General features: G+C 46.6%; 1 protein-coding gene across 2 annotated transcripts; it reads left to right on the top strand.

Moving 5' to 3' along the window:
* The first annotated feature begins 934 nt into the window (after positions 1 to 934).
* Positions 935 to 26365, top strand: si:ch73-61d6.3 (occludin). Of its 2 annotated transcripts, none has more exons than XM_066644159.1 (8): positions 935 to 958; positions 6072 to 6866; positions 9848 to 10009; positions 18087 to 18244; positions 19135 to 19353; positions 22913 to 23084; positions 23725 to 23766; positions 26212 to 26365. In XM_066644159.1, exons 2-8 carry the CDS (start codon positions 6093 to 6095, stop codon positions 26311 to 26313), a joined length of 1629 nt encoding a protein of 542 aa, XP_066500256.1. In that variant the 5' UTR covers positions 935 to 958; positions 6072 to 6092; the 3' UTR covers positions 26314 to 26365. The 2 variants fall into 2 exon arrangements, with proteins under 2 accessions (XP_066500256.1, XP_066500255.1); XM_066644158.1 differs by lacking the exon at positions 935 to 958 and adding an exon at positions 1452 to 1659.
* Positions 26366 to 26418: the final 53 nt, after the last annotated feature.

The raw sequence follows: 26418 nt of genomic DNA, 5'->3' as shown, positions 1-26418 counted from the left end.
AGGAAACCCACACAGACACAGGGAGAACACACCACACTCCTCACAGACAGTCACCCGGAGGAAACCCACACAGACACAGAGAGAACACACCACACTCCTCACAGACAGTCACCCAGAGGAAACCCACACAGACACAGAGAGAACACACCACACTCCTCACAGACAGTCACCCGGAGGAAACCCACGCAGACACAGGGAGAATACACCACACTCCTCACAGACAGTCACCCGGAGGAAACCCACACAGACACAGGGAGAACACACCACACTCCTCACAGACAGTCACCCGGAGGAAACCCACGCAGACACAGGGAGAACACACCACACTCCTCACAGACAGTCACCCGGAGGAAACCCACACAGACACAGAGAGAATACACCACACTCCTCACAGACAGTCACCCGGTGGAAACCCACACAGACACAGAGAGAACACACCACACTCCTTACAGACAGTCACCCGGAGGAAACCCACGCAGACACAGAGAGAACACACCACACTCCTCACAGACAGTCACCCAGAGGAAACCCACACAGACACAGGGAGAACACACCACACTCCTCACAGACAGTCACCCGGAGGAAACCCACACAGACACAGAGAGAACACACCACACTCCTCACAGACAGTCACCCGGAGGAAACCCACACAGACACAGAGAGAACACACCACACTCCTCACAGACAGTCACCTGGAGGAAACCCACACAGACACAGAGAGAACACACCACACTCCTCACAGACAGTCACCTGGAGGAAACCCACACAGACACAGAGAGAACACACCACACTCCTCACAGACAGTCACCTGGAGGAAACCCACACAGACACAGAGAGAACACACCACACTCCTCACAGACAGTCACCCGGAGCGGGACTCGAACCCACAACTTGCAGGACCCTGGAGCTGTGACAGAGACACTACTGCTGCTGTCTGGTGAAGGTAACTCATTAATTTGTAAGTTCTAAATATAGAAAACCTTTTACATTATGTTTTTTCTTTTATATTTTTCTTTATTCTAACCACAATAAATAAAACATAAATAAAGATTTGAGCACTCTGGAGCTCTACAGCTTTTCTGACTAAACATAAATATTAATAAAATCTATTACATCAATCACAAATTTACACAAACAGCAGTTGTACCAGGAGTTCACTAAAATAACCTTCATAAAGAAACTTTTTTTCTTCCGTTAGTCAATAATATAAATTATTAGCCTTTTTTCTGCACCTTATCTCTAATAATTTCTACTTTATTTTGTCTCTTTTAAATTCGTGGTATTTGTAAATAAACTTTACCGGGACGTTGTGTGCAGATGAGGTTTTGTCGCCGTCTGGTGGCGATGAGTGTAACTACAGCCTCTCACCGTGTCCCTCCCCCGGGTTTCAGTGTGACCAATGAGAGCGCGGGGGCGGGGCCAGTGGAGTGAGGGCAGTGTGTGTTCGGTGGACTGGAGCCAGAGCTGGTGTTTTTCGGGTTTTCAGCTGAAACTTTAAACAAAACAATCAGATTTTCTCTCGTTTTTCACTCGTTTCGAGTTTTGTTTTTTATAAAAACTAAGAGTTAAAATCTGAAACGCAGAGAAAGGCGCAGGGAGGAGGTTTACTTTGATCTAGAAGTGGATTCTGCACCTGCTGAGAACCTTCCTCTGGAGCAGGTACAGCACCTTCACTTTTTACACTTTTAAACTTTAAAATACAGAGTTTACACCGAGTTTACGGACGTTTTAAACTAAAAACAGCACCTTAACCTTTAAAGTGTTCACTTTTATAAAATAGAGCCGTTTTTATTTAAAGGTTTAAACTTTCTGTTGCTGCTTCAGCTTTGGATCTGAGCCATTATCCTTTACTCGAGTTAAAAATGCAGTAAAATCAGGAGGTTTTTAAGACCTTTTTTTTCTCGTTTGATGGAGATCTGTTTTAAACTCAGAGTAAAAACTGCTTTAAAGAGAAATACATTACAAATGTCAATAGAATTTAGGAAAATTAGACTTCAGACAGGTTTTTAAATGAGATTCAAACTGTTTTCATCAGAAACCTTACCTTCTTCAGAGAAATAAACAGGGAATAAATGAGAGATTTAAAGGATAAAGGTGGAATAACTAAATGACACAAGATTTAAATAAATAACTTGTAAATGCAGTGGGATTTAAACCTGAAATAAATAAAATTATTAAATTAAACCGGTTTTAAAGGTGGAAAGTGTTAATTGTGATTTAAAGGTGGAATAAGTCAATTTAAAGGCTTTCAAAAGTGGAAGGTATACATTTAATATCTCTTTCACACACACACACACACACACACACCTACCCAGGTTACGTGCGCTGTGTGAGAGCAGGTAAATATAGGGCAGGTACAGAGTGTGTTCAGTAGTTTATATGTGTGTTTGTGCGTGTGTGTGTGTGTGAGAGAGAGAGTGTGTGTGTATTTCAGTGTTATTCAGTGTTCGCTGGTTTACAACACACTTCAGAGAGAGAGAGAGAGAGACAGACAGATAGAGAGAGAGAGAGAGAGAGAGAGTGTGTGTGTGTGTGTGTCTGATTTTATACAAACACACACACCTGAACCTGATCCTTACCCACTCCATACAGAACAGACAGAGAAGCTGTTGTTATCCCCCCCCCTCTCTCTCTCTCTCACACACACACACACACACACACACACACAGTTGATATTGTTTTTACTGTCTTCTTTTGTCTTTCGCTCTTCCTACCTTGCTCTTTTTTGCTTTTTTCTTCCTTAAGACCCCTCTCTCTCTCTCTCTCTCTCTCTCTCTCTCTCACTCTCTCTCTCCCCCCCCCCCATAAACACACTCATTGTCCCCCCACCCCCACTCCTCTCCCCTGGTTGCCATGGTGACCACACACAGGCAGAGTCCAGCCTTGACTTTTCCTTTCCACCCAAGTGTGTGAGCATATGTGTGTGTGTGAGTGAATGAGTGAGTGTGTGTGTGTGGGTGTGAGTGTGTGTTTGTGTGAGTGAGTGTGAGTGAGTCTGTGTGAGTATGTGTCTGAGTGTGAGTGAGTGTGTGTGTGTGTATGAGTGAGTCAGTGTGAGTGTGTGTGGGTGAGTGTGTGTGTATGAGTGAGTGAACGTGTGTGTGTATGTGTATGAGTGAGTGAACGTGTGTGTGTGTGTGTGTGTGAGTGAGCGTGTCAGTGAGTGTGTGTGAGTGAGTGTGTATGTGTGTGTGAGTGTGTGTTTGTGTAAGTGTGTGTATGTGTGAGTGAGTGTGTATGTGTGAGTGAGTGTGTATGTGTGTGTGAGTGTGTGTTTGTGTGAGTGTGTGTTTGTGTGAGTGTGTGTTTGTGTGAGTGTGTGTTTGTGTGAGTGTGTGTTTGTGTGAGTGTGTGTTTGTGTGAGTGTGTGTTTGTGTGAGTGTGTATGTGTGTGTGAGTGTGTGTTTGTGTGAGTGTGTGTGCGAATTAAAATAAAAAATGTTTTATTGTCACTTTTTAAAAAAAAAAAAGATTCTGACTAATATCTGAATAAACAACAATTATATGACGGCGTTATATTAATATTAATGCAATAACAGAGTAGTTTACTTTTACAGCACAGTTCACACACACTGCCTTCAGTGCTCTTCAGAGAAATAAACCCAGGGAAATGAAATATCAAACGTCTAGTGAACAGTGGACAGTGGAGGTGAATGGAAGCAGACGTCCTCCTCTAAAAGCCCCTCACAGAAAGTGAGGACAGCAGACGGTGGGGGACAGTGGACAGTGGGTAGTTTAGAGGAGGACGTCCACTGTCCTGACTCTAATAAACAGAGTGGGGTGTGTTGTTCTGGAGACACAGAGAAGGACGTGTATTCTCTGATAAATAAATAATTAAATAACAGACAAAGAAAGATTCAGCCTCACTCCCACTCTCTCTCTCTCACTCTCTCTCTGTGTGTGTGTGTGTGTGTGTGTGTGTGTGTGTGTGTGTGTGTGTGTGTTTTCCTGGTACTGCCGTCTCCATTCTGTTTCTTTCTCTTACCTCACACTCTGCCGATGTTCACTATTGTCCAAAAGTCTGTGGACACCTGAGTTCCTCCTGAACTGAAGGATATTCATCAGTGTTCACTCCACACTGGAACATAGCTGTGAGGATCTGATGAAGTTCAGGCTCTGTTCCATTGCACACAGAACAGTGGAATTCCCACAGAAACTCATGTGTAACTCGAGCTGTTTAGTTTTGTAGCACTTTCCCTCTGTGTTTACTTTCATGCAGTTAGCGCTCTCCTGAATTTAGAGTCAGTTCCACCTTAAGTAATGTAACTGATACAGCAAAAATAAGTCAGTGTTACCCCCCTATGGAGCAGGAATAGAGCAACATCCTCATCTCGGTTGGTGCTTTTCAGCGTTTGGAGTCTCTCCATTGTCTAAAAACCTCCAGATGGCATTTCTCTGCCGTGAAAAATAAGAAGATACATTCATAAATGAGCAGGAGCTGCTGCAACAGGCTGCTACCCTCAGGTCAGTGCAGCAGCAGGTAGTTTCTCTGTCACAGCTCTAGGGTCCTGGAAGTGGTGGGTTCGAGTCCTGCTCCGGTCGGTGAGGAGTGTGGCGTGTTCTCCCTGTGTCTGCGTGGGTTTCCTCCGGGTGACTGTCTGTGAGGAGTGTGGTGTGTTCTCTCTGTGTCTGCGTGGGTTTCCTCCGGGTGACTGTCTGTGAGGAGTGTGGCGTGTTCTCTCTGTGTCTGCGTGGCTTTCCTCCGGGTGACTGTCTGTGAGGAGTGTGGCGTGTTCTCCCTGTGTCTGCGTGGGTTTCCTCCGGGTGACTGTCTGTGAGGAGTGTGGCGTGTTCTCCCTGTGTCTGTGTGGGTTTCCTCCGGGTGACTGTCTGTTAGGAGTGTGGTGTGTTCTCTCTGTGTCTGCGTGGGTTTCCTCTGGGTGACTGTCTGTGAGGAGTGTGGTGTGTTCTCCCTGTGTCTGTGTGGGTTTCCTCCGGGTGACTGTCTGTGAGGAGTGTGGCGTGTTCTCCCTGTGTCTGTGTGGGTTTCCTCCGGGTGACTGTCTGTGAGAAGTGTGGTGTGTTCTCCCTGTGTCTGCGTGGGTTTCCTCCGGGTGACTGTCTGTGAGGAGTGTGGTGTGTTCTCCCTGTGTCTGCGTGGGTTTCCTCCGGGTGACTGTCTGTGAGGAGTGTGGCGTGTTCTCCCTGTGTCCGCGTGGATTTCCTCAGTGATTCAGGGTAGGTTCAATCACTTTCCCACAACACAGACCTTTGACCAGGCGTCTCCAAACTTCTGCCCTACAGTGACACAGCTGCGAGTGTGCAGTTAATGAGTGACCCACTGACAACAGAGCAGTCAGACCTGCCCCCAACCGTGTGTTATTAAACTGTTATAGAGATATTTATTAACTCAACACTGACGTTCCTTAGATATAGTGTGTGATGTTGTTTATTGTTTATTCACAATGCAAAGTTTACAGGTGTGTGTGTGTGTGTGTGTGTGTGTGTGTGTGGGTGGGTGGGTGGGTGAAACGATGTCATTCTGTTTGCACTGTGAGCTACTGGAACCTGAACCAAACTCCTTCTGTGTGTGTGAGTGTATAATTATAAACCTGTTTTAATTTAATTCTAACACATGTAAATTAAACGTATATGTTCTGAATATTTTTGTATTTTACTAAAGGAACATGAAAATGTTATTAAGTCACTTTTATTCAGAGTGATATGTGACTGATTATAACTGGGGGATGACACACTCTGCAACAGCTCAGAAAAGTCTGTGTGTGTGTGTGTGTGTGTATGCACGTGTGTATGCACGTGTGTGCGTGTGTGCGTGCGTGTGTGTGCGTGAGTGCGCGTGAGCCTGTGTGTGTGTGTGTGAGCGTGAGTGTTTGTGTGTGAGTGCGTTTGTGTGTGAGTGTGCGTGCGCGTGAGCGTGTGAGTGTGCGTGCGCGTGAGCGTGTGCGTGAGCGTGAGTGTTTGTGTGTGAGTTTGTGTTTGTTTGTGAGTGTTTGTGTGTGAGTGTGTGTGTGTGCGTGTCTGTGTGTGTGCGTCTGATTCCGGTTGTGGTTCTGTTGAACAGTTGTGGTCCAGTAGGAGCGCTCTGGTCTGACCTCTCCTCTGTTTCTCAGGTGTCTCGTGGCGAGTGAGCGATGTTTGAGAAGCAGCCGTATGAAAGCCCCCCGATGTACAGTCCTCCGTCTAACGGTTTCGGATCCCCGGGCAGCTTCCAGCCGGCGCGGACGGAGCCGGAGGACTTTCCGCCCGGTCCCGAGGGCTCATACTACGTGGGAGAGGATGTCCCTCAGCACTTCTATAAGTGGTCCTCGCCCCCGGGGATCGTGAAGATCATGGAGGGGACGGTGGTGGTGCTGTGTCTGGGGATCTTCGCCTGCGTGGCGTCCACTCTGGTGTGGGACATGCAGTACGGGTATGGGCTGGGATACGGATCCGGCATGGGGTACGGATCCGGGCTGGGGTACGGGACGGGATACGGCTCCGGATATGGATACGGAGGGAGCTACGGATACGGAGGGGGCAGCTTGGGATATTACGGAGGCGGATACTACAACTACCCCACCCCCTACACCGCCAAGACCGCCATGATCGCCATAGCAGCCATCAACTTCATCGCGGCCCTGGCTTTCTTCGTCGCCAGCTTCTCCAAAACACGGACCGTGCGGAGCCGGAAGTTCTACCTGGCCGTTCTGGTGTGCTCTGTGATCCTGGCGATCCTGCAGGGAATCATAAACATCGTGTACATCGTGGGGGTCAACCCCATGGCCCAGAGCTACAGCAGCATGTACTACAACCCCATGCTGATGATGTGCCAGAACCTGTACGGGAACAGCGTCACGGGGATGGGAGCAGGGTTCCCGCTCTACAACCAGTACCTCTACCACTACTGCTACGTGGACCCTCAGGAGGTAAGGGATGATCAGTAACTCCGATCGGGAGCTTAGAGTAGCGTAGGTCAGGGTTTCAGTCTCAGTGCTCCACTGCAAAAACAAAAAAAGTAGTCTGAGCTAAAACCAAGAGAATCACTGTTTTCCATCAGTTCAGATCCGTGCAGTTCACTCTGAGGACAGCCCTCCCGTCCCTCCCTGGTACAGTCACTTTACAGTGTGATATTAAACGCTGACATAAAGCCGTTCTGTCTCAGACTGAGCTCATCTTCAGGTGCAGCCTGTGGTTAGAAGCGTCTCTGATCAGTGAAGAACACACAGTGGAGATCTGTGAGCTCCACGGAGGCCGTACGTTTGTAAAATCTAGACAGTCGAGACACGGACTGTGTGTGGATTTATTCAGATTTAAACAGATCAGACAAACAACAGCTACCTGCATCCGCATCAGACATTGGTCAAACTGCTTCCACCAACACAGACTAAACACACCCCAGCGCTAATGTCAATAAACACAGGTCGCTCTGACATCACTGATGCCATTAAAATAAAAACCATTCTGTAAAAGTAAAAAACACCTCTCTGTTGTGGAACAGCGACCGGAGGCTTTGAATTTCCCCACGTCTCGTTCAATGGTTTCTCTTAGTTTTTTATTATTTTCTACGTTGTAAATGAATGTGGAAGACATTAAAACTATGAAGGAACACATATGGAATCATGTAGTAAACAGAGACGTGTTAAACAAAGCAGACTATGTTTTATACTTTAGACTCTTCACAGTAGCCCCCTGTTGCTTTGACGACAGCTTCACACACTCTCTCCGTTCTCTCAGTCGGCTTCATGAGGTCGTGACCTGGACTCAGCTCAGTGTATCCCTCCGTACGTCAGCGTGTGATTATAGTGATGATAACCAACTAAATACAGCCTTCTCCAGTGAGACAGTTCCTCACTGAGACGGTCCCTCACTGAGACGATCCCTCACTGAGACGATCCCTCACTGAGACAGTCCCTCACTGAGACAGTCCCTCACTGAGACGGTCCCTCACTGAGACAGTCCCTCACTGAGACGGTCCCTCACTGAGACAGTCCCTCACTGAGACGATCCCTCACTGAGACGGTCCCTGACTGAGACGGTCCCTCACTGAGACGGTCCCTGACTGAGACGATCCCTCACTGAGACGGTCCCTGACTGAGACGGTCCCTCACTGAGGCGGTCCCTCACTTAGACGGTCCCTCACTGAGACGGTCCCTCACTGAGACAGTCCCTGACTGAGACGTTCCCTGACTGAGACAATCCCTGACTGAGACGGTCCCTCACTGAGACGGTCCCTGACTGAGACGGTCCCTCACTGAGACGGTCCCTCACTGAGACGGTCCCTGACTGAGACGGTCCCTCACTAAGACAGTCCCTCACTGAGACGGTCCCTGACTGAGACGGTTCCTGACTGAGACGGTCCCTCACTGAGATGATCCCTCACTGAGACGGTCCCTGACTGACACGATCCCTCAATGAGATGGTCCCTAACTGAGACGGTCCCTCACTGAGACGGTCCCTGACTGAGACGGTTGCTCACTGAGACGATCCCTCACTGAGACGTTCCCTGACTGAGACGGTCCCTGACTGAGACGGTCCCTGACTGAGACAATCCCTGACTGAGACGGTTCCTCACTGAGACGGTCCCTGACTGAGACGGTCCCTCACTGAGACTGTCCCTGACTGAGACGGTCCCTCACTGAGACAGTCCTTAACTGAGACAGTCTCTCACTGAGACGATCCCTGACTGAGACGGTTGCTCACTGAGACGGTCCCTCACTGAGATGGTCCCTGTCTGAGACTGTAATGACTGACAGAGCACCAGTCCTCACTGATTCTCTTATGTGTCATAAATGAAAAATATTAAAATTAAAAATCACATAAGCCCCCTGTTGCTTTGACGACAGCTTCACACACTCTCTCCGTTCTCTCAGTCGGCCTCATGAGGTCGTGACCTGGACTCAGCTCAGTGTATCCCTCCATACGTCAGCGTGTGATTATAGTGATGATAACCAACTAAATACAGCCTTCTCCAGTGAGACAGTTCCTCACTGAGACAGTCCCTCACTGAGACGATCCCTCACTGAGACGATCCCTCACTGAGACGGTCCCTGACTGAGACGGTCCCTGACTGAGACGGTCCCTCACTGAGGCGATCCCTCACTGAGATGGTCCCTCACTTAGACGGTCCCTCACTTAGACGGTCCCTCACTGAGACGGTCCCTCACTGAGACGTTCCCTGACTGAGACGGTCCCTGACTGAGACGGTCCCTCACTGAGACGGTCCCTGACTGAGACGGTCCCTCACTAAGACAGTCCCTCACTGAGACGGTCCCTGACTGAGACGGTCCCTCACTGAGACGATCCCTCACTGAGACGTTCCCTAACTGAGACGTTCCCTGACTGAGACGGTCCCTGACTGAGACGGTCCCTGACTGAGACAATCCCTGACTGAGACGGTCCCTCACTGAGACGGTCCCTGACTGAGACGGTCCCTCACTGAGACGGTCCCTCACTGAGACGGTCCTTGACTGAGACGGTCCCTCACTGAGACAGTCCCTGACTGAGACGGTCCTTGACTGAGACGATCCCTCACTGAGACGGTCCCTGACTGAGACGGTCCCTCACTGAGACGGTCCCTCACTGAGACAGTCCCTGACTGAGACGTTCCCTCACTGAGACGTTCCCTGACTGAGACTGTCCCTGACTGAGACGGTCCCTCACTGAGACAGTCCTTAACTGAGACAGTCTCTCACTGAGACGATCCCTGACTGAGACGGTTGCTCACTGAGACGGTCCCTCACTGAGATGGTCCCTGTCTGAGACTGTAATAACTGACAGAGCACCAGTCCTCACTGATTCTCTTATGTGTCATAAATGAAAAATATTAAAATTAAAAATCACATAAAGTTTCTCTTCCTCCTTCTCTCTCTCTCTCTCTCTCTCTCTCTCTCTCTCTCTCTCTCTCCAGGCTGTAGCGATGGTGTGTGGATTCCTGGTGGTCATTGCTCTGGGTGTAGCTGCGTTCTTCTCCTTTAAAACCAGGAGCAAAATCTGGCATTATGGAAAACCCAACATCTACTGGGAGGAGCCTCTGGCTCGAGGACCTGAGGGGAGGGATGTAGAGGACTGGGTAAGACCTTCAGACGCAGACGGGTCAGACACTTTACCACCTCAACACGGCTAATAACATTCAGATACATCCACACGGTGTATTCTCTGGGTGTTTAATACGGTGAAGGAGAGTGACTGACTGCTCTGTAATAAATCGCACTGTGTGAGGTGTTCCTCTGTGGAGCTGGTTCTGCTTCTTCAGGCCTCTGTTTGGTTTTTAAAGCTTCTGTGGCGGTTTTACACTGGTTTAATTAAAATCAGATTTTTTATGCATTTATTCATCACAAAGCTAAACATCTGTGGAGTTCCTCTGGGTTCTGTTTTAGGGCCTTTGCCTTTTCACTGTGTGTTTACTGTTGTGATTAAAACAGTAGGGTTTTCGGTTTCATTCAGGTGTTTATTGGGAGATTATCCTGGTGATGATCCTGAGTATTTCTGAGGATTATCGAGGGTTACGGCGTGTGCTGGGGTGTGTTTATATTTCTGATTTTGTTGTAATGTTGTAATGAGGTGTGTGAAGTCCTCACAGTCCTGGAGACTGGGCACTACTCCAGAGAAACCGAGTGGAATAATGAGGTCAGATCAGCCACTGGTTAAAGGTGGAGGACTGGATGAGTTCATGAATCTGTGTCTCCAGGTGTTTATTACCTGTTTATGGTGAGGGAGGGTGGTGGTGGGGGGTGCGCTTTACTGCGTCAGGTGACCCACATAAACAACAACTACCCTCAGTGTCAGATTACACTCGCTTTCATCTGTGCGACAGCTCAGTCTCGACTGAAACTGACTGCTCCCGAAATGTTGGGTTTATTCTGTCATCAAACAGCTGCATGGATCAGTACGACATCTGGAGCTACAGAGCGTCCATACAAGTAGTTGTGGTCTGTATGTCCAGATAAGGAGTTGTGGGTGTGGCCTGTATGTCCATATAATGAGTTGTGGCTGTGGCTTGTATGTTCATATAATAGGTTGTGGGTGTGGCCTGTATGTCCATATAATGGGTTGTGGGTGTGGCTTGTATGTCCATATAATAGGTTGTGGGTGTGGCCTGTATGTCCATATAATGAGTTGTGGGTGTGGCTTGTATGTCCATATAATAGGTTGTGGGTGTGGCCTGTATGTCCATATAATGGGTTGTGGGTGTGGCTTGTATGTCCATATAATAGGTTGTGGGTGTGGCCTGTATGTCCACATAATGAGTTGTGGGTGTGGCTTGTATGTCCATATAATGAGTTGTGGTTGTGGGTGTGGCCTGTATGTCCATATAATGGGTTGTGGGTGTGGCTTGTATGTCCATATAATAGGTTGTGGGTGTGGCCTGTATGTCCATATAATGAGTTGTGGGTGTGGCTTGTATGTCCATATAATGAGTTGTGGGTGTGGCTTGTATGTCCATATAATGAGTTGTGGGTGTGGCTTGTATGTCCATATAATGAGTTGTGGGTGTGGCTTATATGTCCATATAAGGAGTTGTGAGTGTGTCTGTATTTCTCTGTGACAGTAATGAAAGTGGTGTTAGACATTCTTGTTCTCATCATTCTCCTCCAAGCGTGTTGAGTAGGAGTGTATTGGCACCTGAAACTACGGATACTGGAAGCCTGTGCTAGCATTTCTCCTGCGGTGATGCTATCAGTGTGTGAAGAGTGGGAGAAGAGGGTTGCATTGACAATCCAACACAATGGGCAGCACTTTGAACACATTTTATAAGTGGTCAGAAACTTGTAAATAACTCATGAAAGAATAAAGTTATGTTAAAACCAATCACACCATTGTTTTTCTTGTGAACTTCCCAATAAGTTTGATGTGTCACATGATGTGTCTTCCCATTGAAAAAACAAAAGTTGGATCCAAAATGGCTGACTTCAAAATGGCCGCCATGGTTACCACCCATCTTGAAAAGTTTCCCACCTCCCCTTTACTAATGTGCCACAAACAGGAAGTTAATATCACGAACTATTCCCATTTTATTAAGGTGTATCCATATTAATGGCCCACCCTGTACATATATATATTTGCGGCTCCTGGACTGAACCCAGTTCAGTTCAGAGTGCTGTGCCCCGTCACACTGCAGTGTTAAGGCCATTGCTTTGGGAAGCTGAGTGATAATAAACTCCCAGTAAATCACTGCAGTGTGAGGGCATATTGTGTGGAGTGGAGTGGTGTCTAGTTTAGTGTAACGTCTACTACACACCTGCAAAATTGTATTCACAAAGAATTAACTTTGTTGTTATAAATAACGATAAGTTATTAACGCTAGAGTATTAGGTGTGTTTTCCTGGCCCTATGTGTTCAGTCATATCTCTTCTCTCTCTCTCTCTCTCTCTCTCTCTCTCTCTCTCTCTCTCTCTCTTTGTGTGTGTGTGTGTGTAAGTAATGGTCACTCTGGTCAGAAACACACCCTTAAGGGTCATGTGACTGAGAAACACAACACTGATACTGAGTGTTTATTCACAAGTTTCACCAACATTGATCATTAACCAGAGAGAGAGAGAGAACAGAGAATGTGCTGTGTAAAACTGAGTCAGTGTGTGTGTGTGTGTGTACCTGTACCAGGTGTTTCTCTTTGAGCTGGTGCTGCAGGTTCCCAGGGCTGATGCGGAGAGCATGGTCATAAGGCTGGTCATGAGTGCGTTGTGTAGAACCTCTGTGTCTCTCTCTGAACTGCTATCTCGTGCAGGTGGGGGGGGGGGGGGGGGGGGTATTTGGGAGTGTTCAGGGCCAGCAGCGAGGCTTAGTGCGCCCAACAGCACCCCTCACACACCCCGCCCCCACCTCCCGCCCACTCTGAGGAGCTCAGGCAGGAATTTGTAATAAATACAGACAGAGAGGGTTTTACATGAAACACAGAGATACAACTCTGATCTCCAACAGAGAGAAAACATCACGAGACTTAAGCGCCCCCCCACCACATCTCTCTCTCTCTCTGTCTCTCTCTCTCTCTCTCTCTCTCTCTCTCTCTCTCTCTCTATCGATCTCTTTCTCTCACTGTCTCTCACTCTGTCTCTTTCTGGCTTTCTCTCTCTCTCTCTCTCTCTCTCTCTCTTTCTCTCTCTCTCTCTCTCTTTCTCTCTCTCTCTCTCTCTCTCTCTCTCTGTCTTTTTATCTGTCTGTTTATTTTACTGTCTGTGCTTCATACAGAGATATTGCTGAAGGAATTTCTGCATGGTCATTCTCCACACACTCACACACACATACCCCCACTCACAACCCCCCCCCCCTACACACACACACACACACACTCACACACACATCCACACACACACACATACCAGAGGCCAGAATGGGCGTGGCTGAGGTAGAGTCAGATGAACACTGTAAGTGTGAAATTAATCCCTGGCTTTGTTAGCTGAAAGACACACCTTACAAACAAAACAAACACACACACACACACACACCTTATACATGCAACAACCTTAAACACTCTCTGTTACACCCTTAAACACTCGCCATTACACCCTTAAACACTCTCCTTTACACCCTTAAACACTCTCTGTTACACCCTTAAACACTCGCCATTACACCCTTAAACACTCGCCATTACACCCTTAAACACTCTCCTTTACACCCTTAAACACTCTCCTTTACACCCTTAAACACTCGCCATTACACCCTTAAACACTCGCCATTACACCCTTAAACACTCTCTGTTACACCCTTAAACACTCTCCATTACACCCTTAAACACTCTCCTTTACACCCTTAAACACTCTCTGTTACACCCTTAAACACTCGCCATTACACCCTTAAACACTCGCCATTACACCCTTAAACACTCTCCTTTACACCCTTAAACACTCTCCTTTACACCCTTAAACACTCGCCATTACACCCTTAAACACTCGCCATTACACCCTTAAACACTCTCTGTTACACCCTTAAACACTCTCCATTACACCCTTAAACACTCGCCATTACACCCTTAAACACTCTCTGTTACACCCTTAAACACTCTCCATTACACCCTTAAACACTCTCCATTACACCCTTAAACACTCACCATTACACCCTTAAACACTCTCCATTACACCCTTAAACACTCGCCATTACACCCTTAAACACTCTCTGTTACACCCTTAAACACTTGCCATTACACCCTTAAACACTCTGTTACACCCTTTAACACTCTTCATTACACCCTTAAACACTCGCCATTACACCCTTAAACACTCTCTGTTACACCCTTAAACACTCACCATTACACCCTTAAACACTCGCCATTACACCCTTAAACACTCGCCATTACACCCTTAAACACTCTCTGTTACACCCTTAAACACCCTTTAACACTCTTCATTACACCCTTAAACACTCGCCATTACACCCTTAAACACTCTCTGTTACACCCTTAAACACTCACCATTACACCCTTAAACACTCGCCATTACACCCTTAAACACTCGCCATTACACCCTTAAACACTCTCTGTTACACCCTTAAACACTCTCCATTACACCCTTAAACACTCTCCATTACACCCTTAAACACTCACCATTACACCCTTAAACACTCTCCATTACACCCTTAAACACTCGCCATTACACCCTTAAACACTCTCTGTTACACCCTTAAACACTTGCCATTACACCCTTAAACACTCTGTTACACCCTTTAACACTCTTCATTACACCCTTAAACACTCGCCATTACACCCTTAAACACTCTCTGTTACACCCTTAAACACTCGCCATTACACCCTTAAACACTCTCTGTTACACCCTTAAACACTCGCCATTACACCCTTAAACACTCTCTGTTACACCCTTAAACACTCTCTGTTACACCCTTAAACACTCGCCATTACACCCTTAAACACTCTCCATTACACCCCTAAACACTCTCTGTTACACCCCTAAACACTCTCCATTACACCCTTAAATACTCTCTGTTACACCCTTAAACACTCTCCATTACACCCTTAAACACTATCAGTTACACCCTTAAACACTCGCCATTACACCCTTAAACACTCACCATTACACCCTTAAACACTTGCCATTACACCTTTAAACACTCTCTGTTACACCCCTAAACACTCTCCATTACACCCTTAAATACTCTCTGTTACACCCTTAAACACTCTCCATTACACCCTTAAACACTCTCAGTTACACCCTTAAACACTCTCCATTACACCCTTAAACACTCACCATTACACCCTTAAACACTCTCTGTTACATCCTTAAACACTCACCATTACACCCTTAAACACTCTCTGTTACACCCTTAAAAACTCTGTGTTACACCCTTAAACACTTTCTGTTACACCCTTAAACACTTGCCATTACACCCTTAAACACTCACCATTACACCCTTAAACACTCTCTGTTACACCCTTAAAAACTCTGTGTTACACCCTTAAACACTCTCTGTTACACCCTTAAACACTCGCCATTACACCCTTAAACACTCGCCATTACACCCTTAAACGCTCTCCATTACACCCTTAAACACTCTCAGTTATACCCTTAAACACTCTCCATTACACCCTTAAACACTCTCTGTTACACCCTTAAACACTCTCCATTACACCCTTAAACACTCAGTTATACCCTTAAACACTCACCATTACACCCTTAAACACTCTCTGTTACACCCTTAAACACTCTCAGTTACACCCTTAAACACTCTCCATTACACCCTTAAACACTCTCCATTACACCCTTAAACACTCTCCATTACACCCTTAAAAACTGTGTAACACACTTGGTTAAACACTCTATGTGTGTAGGAGATCTTCTGGAGTTGGAGGTGTATAAACTGCTGATATCTCCCTGACCTCCTCCACACCCTTTTGTTTCTCAGACTGAGACCTCTAGCTGCTGATTACAGCATTCAGATAATAACACTCCACACACTCTCTGTAACACGCACACACTGTAGATGTAAAGTCAGAGACAGTAGCTCATCTGTCGCTGCACAGTGTGTGTCGCTCGTCCTCTAGTCCTTCATCAGTGACACAGGACGCTGTCGGCTGGATGTTTTTGGTCGGTGGACTTTTCTCAGTCCAGACACTGAGGGGTTTAAAAACTCCAGCAGCACTGCTGTGTCTGATCCACTCTACACCAGCACAACACACACTAACACACCACCACCACGTCAGTGTCACTGCAGCGCTGAGAATGATCCACCACCACATCACACCTGCTCTGTGGGGGTCCTGAGCACTGAGGAACAGGGGGAAAGGGGGCAAAATATGCAGAGCAACAGAACCAGAAGGGCAGCTGTATGCGAGGCGTGTGTGGGGCTGACTGCTGGGATGTAAACTCCTGTAGCAGGGTAACATGGTTGGCCTGGTGGCTGCAGGTGAAGGTACAGTGCGCTGGGCTCTGGGGCGGAGCAGGAAGTCTCCGTCCTGTTGATGAACTCTTCCTCTAAACCCTCAGCTTGTTTACAGCTGTTTGTTTGTGTGTGTTGGAAATTAATAACCAGGCTGTGCTTCTGGGATGTGTCCCTGACCCTCAGTCCTCTTGCGAATGCAGGAAAAGTCCAGAGACGTGTCCCTTTGTCCCTCTCTATGGAGAGCTCTTCCTGCGCCGAGCGCGAGACGGAAGGAGGAAGCCTTTAGAGTTTCTGTTTGGACAAAAAACAGACGTCACGCAGAGAAAACACACAAAAGAGTTTTGGAGACGTTTGTCAGAGGAGGAGGAAGATTTAGTTGTGAATTGTTTAATTGTGTAAAACTTTGGTGAAACTCACAGACTCAAGCTCTGGCTTCTGAAAGAATAACAAACACAGGGAGAGGAAACTGTTTTGGGACATTTCCCTTTAACAAGGCACTGTACTTTTACAACAAAAAGTGTATTCACTGAATACAATCATAACACATACTTAATAATTTATATTAGATCCTGAATTATTTATGTGTGGGTTTCCTCCGCTGACTGTCTGTGAGGAGTGTGGTGTGTTCTCCCTGTGCCTGCGTGGGTTTCCTCTGGGTGACTGTCTGTGAGGAGTGTGGTGTGTTCTCCCTGTGCCTGCGTGGGTTTCCTCTGGGTGACTGTCTGTGAGGAGTGTGGTGTGTTCTCCCTGTGCCTGCGTGGGTTTCCTCTGGGTGACTGTCTGTGAGGAGTGTGGTGTGTTCTCCCTGTGTCTGCGTGGGTTTCCTCCGGGTGACTGTCTGTGAGGAGTGTGGTGTGTTCTCCCTGTGTCTGTGTGGGTTTCCTCCGGGTGACTGTCTGTGAGGAGTGTGGTGTTTTCTCCCTGTGTCTGCGTGGGTTTCCTCTGGGTGACTGTCTGTGAGGAGTGTGGTGTGTTCTCCCCGTGTCTGCGTGGGTTTCCTCCGGGTGACTGTCTGTGAGGAGTGTGGTGTGTTCTCCCCGTGTCTGCGTGGGTTTCCTCCGATGACTGTCTGTGAGGAGTGTGGTGTGTTCTCCCTGTGTCTGCGTGGGTTTTCTCCGGGTGACTGACTGTGAGGAGTGTGGTGTGTTCTCTCTGTGTCTGCGTGGGTTTCCTCCGATGACTGTCTGTGAGGAGTGTGGTGTGTTCTCTCTGTGTCTGCATGGGTTTCCTCCGGGTGCTCCGGTTTCCTCCCACGCTCCAAAAACACACGTTGGTAGGTGGATTGGAGACTCAAAAGTATCCATAAGTGTGAGTGTGTGAGTGTGTGTTGCCCTGTTAAGGACTGGCGCCCCTTCCAGGGTGTGGTCCCACCTTGCGCCCAGTGATTCCGGGTAGGCTACGTACCCACCGCCGCCCTGAACTGGATAAGGGCTACAGATAATGATTTTACTGCAATTACTGAATAATTAAATAATAACTAAATAAAGGAGATGGTGGTGGACTTCTGACACATTCTCATTTTTCTTTTTTTCTATTTTATAATTATGGGCTCATATAGGTTTTTGGTATGTTTATTTGGTCTGTTTAATATTTTACACTTCATATTTTACACATGCACTCACCGAGACAAAGTCTTTGTATGTGAAACACACTTGGAAGTATTAAATGATTCAGATTTTAATTCTAATTCTAATTAAAATCTAGTTTCTAGATTCTAATTTTAGTTACTGAATAATTCACTGTAGTTCCTGAATAGATTCATAGTGGATAGTGAATAATTTCTGGTGGAGACGGAGTAATGAAGTTTTATTATTTTTCAGGTCAATAACATGGAGGATGGTCAGAGCGTTCATGAGCCGTCCGTGATGTTTTCTGAGAAAGGAGCTCCGCCCCTGAACAAGTCTCAGTCTCAGAGTGTGAGCTCCCTCCCACCGAAGAGTCCAGGGGGCTTCAGCAGTGACCCCTACAACCCCCCAGCGTGAGTTTCCCTCCAGTACCCGGTGCACTACACTTAAACCTCTCCAAATCCACACCCTCTCATGAGGAACCCCACCCTCTTACTCTTTAACCATGGGGGGCTTCAGGCGTGACCCCCGCCCCCTCCCAGAAAAGTGTCAAAGCTGGTGCTAAATGTTGTTTTGAACAGAGTTGGTTCTTCTGAGCTGCTCTCGGCTCCAGTTCACTCTGAGTCTCACTGACCTTCACCACTGTCTCGACTTGTCTTGTGCGTGGGGGCTGTTTTTCTCAAAGATATCTCACACTAACAGACACACTTCACTAAACCCTGTCATCTCTGTGTGCACCAGTTACAACTCTGGACAGACGGAAACATAGCCCCATGTCAAAATATTCACACACACACATCCACTCTTTCATAGGAAACTTTAACATAATCTCACTTTAACTCTTATCCAGATTTTCCACTCCGCCTTAAATTAGGAGTGTCCAGTACGCTTTGTTCCAAGTAGTGCCAATGTTCAGGATTCTTATTCAGATAAACCATTCCACCTTAAATGGATGCACAGTTATGTTCAGAATTATTCCTCAAAGTCTCCTTTTCACCTTAAATGATGAAACACTTACATTCTGGCATTTTGTCTAATTTTCCATTCCACCTTAAAACGGTACAGCAGTTACATTTTGGATTCTTCAGCAAATTTTCTTTTCCACCTTAAATAATGAATCGTTCACTTTCTGGAATTGTTTTCAAGTTTCCATTCCATTTTCAAAAACGCAGCCGTTACATTCTGAATTCTTATTCACAGCTTCCATACCACCTTAAATGAAGCACCTTAAAATGTCTATGGGCTCTGTCTGCAGTGCCCTTCTCAGAGAAGTCCTGGTGTAGTTGGTTGTCTCTCTCTACAGTTATTCTGAGCGGTTCTTGAGTCGTGCGTATGAGCCGGAGTATCCAGTAGGTGGCGCTAGCTCCAGCCCTTCAGACCGGACGGACGGAGTGAGGAAACCGTCGGCAAACCGAGGAAAAAGACGAAGGAGGAATCCGGAGTTGGATGAATCTCAGTATGAGACGGAGTACACCACCGGTGGAGAAACGGCTAACGACCTGGACCAGGAACACTGGATCAGGTGAGTCCACCGGGGCACTGGCGCCACCCTGCACTGCTCAACACTACTGCAGCTTCTCCAATAACCTTCTGTAACATTCTCTGTGCTCCAGAGTCTCTCTGTAATATTCTCAGTGCTCCAGAGTCTTTCTGTAATATTCTCTGTGCTCCAGAGTCTTTCAGTAATATTCTCAGCGCTCCAGAGTCTTTCTGTAATATTCTCTGTGCTCCAGAGTCTTTCAGTAATATTCTCTGTGCTCCAGAGTCACTCTGTAATATTCTCTGTGCTCCAGAGTCTTTCTGTAATATTCTCTGTACTCCAGTCTTTCTGTAATATTCTCTGTGCTCCAGTCTTTCTGTAATATTCTCTGTGCTCCAGAGTCTTTCAGTAATATTCTCTGTGCTCCAGAGTCACTCTGTAATATTCTCTGTGCTCCAGAGTCTTTCTGTAATATTCTCTGTGCTCCAGTCTTTCTGTAATATTCTCTGTGCTCCAGTCTTTCTGTAATATTCTCTGTGCTCCAGAGTCTTTCAGTAATATTCTCTGTGCTCCAGAGTCACTCTGTAATATTCTCTGTGCTCCAGAGTCTTTCTGTAATATTCTCTGTGCTCCAGTCTTTCTGTAATATTCTCTGTGCTCCAGTCTTTCTGTAATATTCTCTGTGCTCCAGTCTTTCAGTAATATTCTCTGTGCTCCAGTCTTTCTGTAATATTCTCTGTGCTCCAGTCTTTCTGTAAAATTCTCTGTGCTCCAGAGTCTTTCTGTAATATTCTCTGTGCTCCAGTCTTTCTGTAATATTCTCTGTGCTCGAGTCTTTCAGTAATATTCTCTGTGCTCCAGAGTCACTCTGTAATATTCTCTGTGCTCCAGAGTCTTTCTGTAATATTCTCTGTGCTCCAGTCTTTCTGTAATATTCTCTGTGCTCCAGAGTCTTTCAGTAATATTCTCTGTGCTCCAGAGTCACTCTATAATATTCTCTGTGCTCCAGAGTCTTTCTGTAATATTCTCTGTGCTCCAGTCTTTCTGTAATATTCTCTGTGCTCCAGTCTTTCTGTAATATTCTCTGTGCTCCAGAGTCTTTCAGTAATATTCTCTGTGCTCCAGAGTCACTCTGTAATATTCTCTGTGCTCCAGAGTCTTTCTGTAATATTCTCTGTGCTCCAGTCTTTCTGTAATATTCTCTGTGCTCCAGTCTTTCAGTAATATTCTCTGTGCTCCAGTCTTTCTGTAATATTCTCTGTGCTCCAGTCTTTCTGTAATATTCTCTGTGCTCCAGTCTTTCTGTAATATTCTCTGTGCTCCAGTCTTTCTGTAATATTCTCTGTGCTCCAGAGTCTTTCTGTAATGTTCTCTGTGCTCCAGAGTCACTCTATAATATTCTCTGTGCTCCAGAGTCTTTCTGTAATATTTTCTGTGCTCCGGTGTCTTTCTGTAATATTCCCTGTGCTCCGGAGTCTTTCTGTAATATTCACTGTGCTCAGAGTCTCCCTGTAATATTTTCTGTGCTCCAGAATCTTTCTGTAATATTCCCTGTGCTCCGGAGTCGCGCTGTAATATTCTCTGTGCTCCAGAGTCTCTCTGTAATATTCTCTGTGCTCCAGAGTCTCTCTGTAATATTCTCCGTGCTCCAGAGACTTTCTGTAATATTCTCCGCGCTCCAGAGTCACTCTGTAATATTCTCTGTGCTCCAGAGTCTTTCTGTAATATTCTCTGTGCTCCAGAATCTTTCTGTAATATTCCCTGTGCTCCGGAGTTGCCCTGTAATATTCTCTGTGCTCCAGAGTCTCCCTGTAATATTCTCTGTGCTCCAGAGTCTCTCTGTAATATTCTCTGCGCTCCAGAGACTTTCTGTAATATTCTCCGTGCTCCAGAGTCACTCTGTAATATTCTCCGCGCTCCAGAGTCTTTCTGTAATATTCTCTGTGCTCCAGAGTCTCTCTGCAATATTCTCTGTGATCCAGAGTCTCTCTGTAATATTCTCTGTGCTCCAGTCTGTCTGTAATATTCTCTGTGCTTCACAGTCTCTCTATAATATTCTCTGTGATCCAGAGTCTTTCTGTAATATTATCTGTGCTCCAGAGTCTTTCTGTAATATTCTCTGTGCGCCAGAGTCTCTCTGTAATATTCTCTGTGCTCCAGAGTCTTTCTGTAATATTCTCTGTGCGCCAGAGTCTCTCTGTAATATTTTAAGTGTGTGAGGGATGTCAGGTTTGAATCAAATCACCTATAAATTGTAGTTACTTTGTGTTAAAGTGATTTTTCTCTCTGTGGTTGTTTCAGCTTCACTGACCCTACTGTAATCTCCTCAAGAATGCAGCGCATACTTTCATAATGGACTGAAATTAGGTCATTCGGCCATTGTGTGTGTGTGTGTGTATGTGTGTGTGTGTGTGTGTGTGTGATGTACTGTTCTTCTTTTATCTCGTCTTTGTGGGTATGTTTATGCTGATCTCCATGAGAAATGTATCTATTACTTATTTCTGTTTCCACAATATTTGCAGTTATAAAATCGATTGTTATTGTTTAGCGCTCCACATGTTGTTGTGGTGGTGGTGGTGTGTTATGACCAATGTTTATGTTGTTGTAGGGTTATTGTTGTATTGTTAATATTGGTTATGTTGTTGTTGTTGTTGTTTTATTGCTGTGTTGCTGTATGTTTATGTTGTAGTGTTGTTTGTATTGTGTATATGGTGTTGTAGTGTTGTTGGTTTGTTAGTATGAATAGAAGTGATGAATAGTGTGTGTATAGTGTATTGTGTGTGAATGTGTGTTATACAAAGGATAAAGGGTAGTGTGTGTGTATGTATGTTTGTGTGTGTATACATAGGGTAGTGTGTGTGTAGTGTAGTGTGTGTGTGTGTCTATAGTGTAGTATGTGTGTTTATATACATAGGGTAGTGTGTGTGTGTGTATATATAAAGGGTAATGTGTGTGTAGCAGCTGTTTTCCTGTTCTCTGAGTGTTCTCGTGCAGAGGGAATGTCTGGATAAACAATAATGTCCTGAACAGGAAGAAATTTAAGGCAGCACTGAGGAGGCAGCGTCTGTGCCGCCTTAAATTTCTTCCTCCCACATCCCCCACTGTACCAGGAGGAAACACTCTGTGTCCAGAAGTGTGTGGACAGCTGTTCCTCAGGCATGTGTTCCTCTCACTGCAGGAAAAGTCTCTGTGCTCCACTGCCCCCCTGCGTCACAGAGCTCTGCAACATTTCCACATTTGTATCATATCTCACTGTGATCTGACCGCGCTGTAAACAGTGGATTAACCATGACTCTGTCCTGACTCCATCCCTTTATCTCTGGCTCTGGAGCTGAATTCAGACACCGCCCCACAGGTCCCCCCACTTGTGCACTGGGGGGTAGGGGTTCACTGATTCAAAGAATCCTGGATGGAACCAGTTTCAGAACCAAAGTCCTTTAGGTGGAATAGGGCTACTGTGAACAGGGGCTGGAGTCACTGAGTCACTGGTGTTTTCTGAGGGGGGCTGTGATCAGGAGAAAGTCCTTACAGGTGTTGAGTGAAGTAATGAATGAATGAGAGAGGACAGTAAGTAAATATCCTGTGTCTCTCTCGTCCTAAGACTGTACCCCGAGATCGTGTCGGACGCTCAGAGGCAGGAGTACAAGCGAGAGTTCGACTCTGATCTGAGGAGATACAAACAGCTCTGCGCAGAAATGGACGACATCAACGACGAGATAAACAAGCTTAACAGAGAGCTGGACACTCTGGATGATGGGACCAGCAAATACCAGGCCAGTGACCTGTATACACACACACACACACACAGTGGGATTAAAGGTGTGCTCAGTAATTTTTACCATAAACAGAAAAAAACTGTGTTCACTAAGATTATTTTTTTATTATTCCTTCATTGCTTTTGTAAAGTGCTGAGTGCTTATGAAGTGATGAAGAATCCACATGAATGACATACATCTAAACCACTAGGTGTCAGTGTAGTGGCTAACTCTTAGAGCTTAGAAACATTAAAGCAGATCTAAGTAGTATTTTTACCTTAAAACTCCAGATTCACAACCACTGAGCTGTAACGGGGAGAACAGAGTCTCTGTCTTTGTTACTCTGAGCTCAGGACTTCAGAAATTGTACTATGTAACTGTTCTTACATAGCACAACAGTACAGTATGTGAGGGTAGGAAACCACACATTTCCCTTAATTTTAGGACAGTGCTGTACAAATGAATTACACTCTGCAACTGCAGGGGGAGCCCGGGTGCAGAAATAGCCTTTAAACCAGGGTGTGGGGGTGTGTTTGACACTGGGGGGGGGCACATTTCCTGTGCTGAATCAGAGTCCACCTCTGGGGGGCGCTCTCAGGGTCTCTGATGTCAGGTGTATAACCTGTTTCTAAAGGCTTTGGTTGTGTTTGTGTTGCAGGCTGTGGCCGAGGAGTTTAACCGCCTCAAAGACCTGAAGAGGGTGAGCGCTCACACACAACTCTATCTCTCTGCGAATAATTAACAATAATATTATTAAACACTAATCGTCAGGGTGTTAAAGAGTTCAGAATGGTCCGGTTAATGCGCCATGTGTTTGTTGTTGTTTTGCTGTTTTCACCCTTCACGTGATCCTTAAGGCAATTTACACTTCAGCATTGACTCGACACAGAGCCTTTCTCCTGCGCTAGTGTCTGCGTCACTCTGAAGTTACACCTCCACCCCACTAGGGGCTGATCTTTAAAGTGCACTATGTAGGGAGGAGAGAGCTGTTTGGGACAGAGCAGTTAATACTAGGCACCAGGAAAGTAACAAATACAAAGCGGCACGTTTTACCCACTTCTCATTGAGTTATTTTTCCCCGGATATTTTTCCTTTGTTCTTCATTTTGATTGGTCCCTGACGTCCGCCCCGTGTCTGAGGAGATCTCTGGCTGTGAATGTGCTGATGTCTGTGTCTCTGTGTGTGGAGGAGACGAGCTCATGTTCCTGTACTTCTTCAGTTCAACTTCAACAATTTCCCTACGTCTACTGACCAATCACAGTCTGCGGTCTGCATCCACGGCGCACGGACTTACATTTCTGGAGAGAGACCTGTCAGGCTGTGGTTGTGGGTTGTAGTACTGCTCCGGGTGATTGTCTGTGAGGAGTGTGGTGTGTTCTCCCTGTGTCTGCGTGGGTTTCCTCCGGGTGACTGTCTGTGAGGAGTGTGGTGTGTTCTCCCTGTGTCTGCGTGGGTTTCCTCCGGGTGACTGTCTGTGAGGAATGTGGTGTGTTCTCCCTGTGTCTGCATGGGTTTCCTCCGGGTGACTGTCTGTGAGGAGTGTGGTGTGTTCTCTCTGTGTCTGCATGGGTTTCCTCCGGGTGACTGTCTGTGAGGAGTGTGGTGTGTTCTCTCTGTGTCTGCGTGGGTTTCCTCCGGGTGACTGTCTGTGAGAAGTGTGGTGTGTTCTCTCTGTGTCTGCGTGGGTTTCCTCCGGGTGACTGTCTGTGAGGAGTGTTGTGTGCTCTCCCTGTGTCTGCATGGGTTTCCCCTGGGTCACTGTCTGTGAGGAGTGTGGTGTGTTCTCCCTGTGCCTGCATGGGTTTTCTCTGGGTGACTGTCTATGAGGAGTGTGGTGTGTTCTCCCTGTGTCTGCGTGGGTTTCCTCCGGGTGACTGTCTGTGAGGAGTCTGCTGTGTTCTCCGTGTCTGCGTGGGTTTCCCCTGGGTCACAGTCTGTGAGGAGTGTGGTGTGTTCTCCCTGTGTCTGCGTGGGTTTCCTCCGGGTGACTGTCTGTGAGGAGTGTGGTGTGTTCTCCCTGTGTCTGCGTGGGTTTCCTCCGGGTGACTGTCTGTGAGGAATGTGGTGTGTTCTCCCTGTGTCTGCATGGGTTTCCTCCGGGTGACTGTCTGTGAGGAGTGTGGTGTGTTCTCTCTGTGTCTGCATGGGTTTCCTCCGGGTGACTGTCTGTGAGAAGTGTGGTGTGTTCTCTCTGTGTCTGCGTGGGTTTCCTCCGGGTGACTGTCTGTGAGGAGTGTTGTGTGCTCTCCCTGTGTCTGCATGGGTTTCCCCTGGGTCACTGTCTGTGAGGAGTGTGGTGTGTTCTCCCTGTGCCTGCATGGGTTTTCTCTGGGTGACTGTCTATGAGGAGTGTGGTGTGTTCTCCCTGTGTCTGCGTGGGTTTCCTCCGGGTGACTGTCTGTGAGGAATGTGGTGTGTTCTCCCTGTGTCTGCATGGGTTTCCTCCGGGTGACTGTCTGTGAGGAGTGTGGTGTGTTCTCCCTGTGTCTGCATGGGTTTCCTCCGGGTGACTGTCTGTGAGGAGTGTGGTGTGTTCTCCCCGTGTCTGTGTGTGTTTCCTCCGGGTTACAGACCATGAATGAATGAATGAACTTACCTGTCACCACTGGTCTTACATGGGCCCACCACCTGCGTTCCCTCACCACAGCCACCAAAAAATAACATTAACTCATTCATTATCTGTAGCTTTTCCAGTTCAGGATCACGGTGGGGTTCTGCTGCATTGTTTAAGGGGGAATTTTTAATTCAGAAATGTGCTTTGACAGTAAAAATGTTGATGATGATAATTATGATTATTATTATTATTATCCACTGTATTTAGAGTCATATTAAAGCATTGGTAAATAAATGCAGTCCATAGCAGAGAGTGTTTGGTAAAGAGTGCAGATGAACAGTGTGCTGTTTGGAGTTAGCTCTGAGTGTGTTACGCTGTGACGTTACACTGTGTTTTTAAAGAGGACAGTAATAAAAGCAGAGCTCTCTCCGGACTCTCGCCCCCTGTCTGTGGCCGTGGAGGAGACGCTCACAGACAGAGAGACAGGGTTTTTCTCCTCGTGCTGAGACACTGAGTCTGTTGCTAACGGAAACGTCTTGGCGCCTCACTCCCTCTTTCTCTTTCTCTTTTTCTCGTTCTGTTCTTTTCCAGATGCCTGAATATCAGGAGAAAAAGCTGCAGTGTCGCCACCTTCGCCACAAACTCTTCCACATCAAGAGGATGGTGAAGAATTACGATCGAGCTCAGCATTAACCCCCCCCTCTCTCTCTCTCTCTCTCTTTCTCTCTCTTTCTCTCTCTCTCTCTCCCCCATTCCCCTATTTCTCTAACACTCCGGTGTCCAAATGAAAAAAAGAGA

This window comes from Hoplias malabaricus, chromosome 14, assembly GCF_029633855.1.
Source record: "Hoplias malabaricus isolate fHopMal1 chromosome 14, fHopMal1.hap1, whole genome shotgun sequence".
NCBI classification, from domain to species: Eukaryota; Metazoa; Chordata; class Actinopteri; order Characiformes; family Erythrinidae; genus Hoplias; species Hoplias malabaricus.
The sequence above is the reverse complement of the archived record's forward strand: the minus strand, read 5'-3'. Positions and strand labels throughout refer to the sequence as shown.

What these genes read in the sequence shown, in the direction of transcription:
- si:ch73-61d6.3 (XM_066644159.1), top strand. Translation starts at nt 6,093, where the DNA reads ATGTTTGAGAAGCAGCCGTATGAAAGCCCCCCGATGTACAGTCCTCCG. An exon ending in GACCCCTACAACCCCCCAGC is followed by an intron (nt 18,245 to 19,134) that starts GTGAGTTTCCCT and finishes CTCTCTCTACAG; the next exon opens with TTATTCTGAGCGGTTCTTGA. An exon ending in GACCAGGAACACTGGATCAG is followed by an intron (nt 19,354 to 22,912) that starts GTGAGTCCACCG and finishes TCTCGTCCTAAG; the next exon opens with ACTGTACCCCGAGATCGTGT.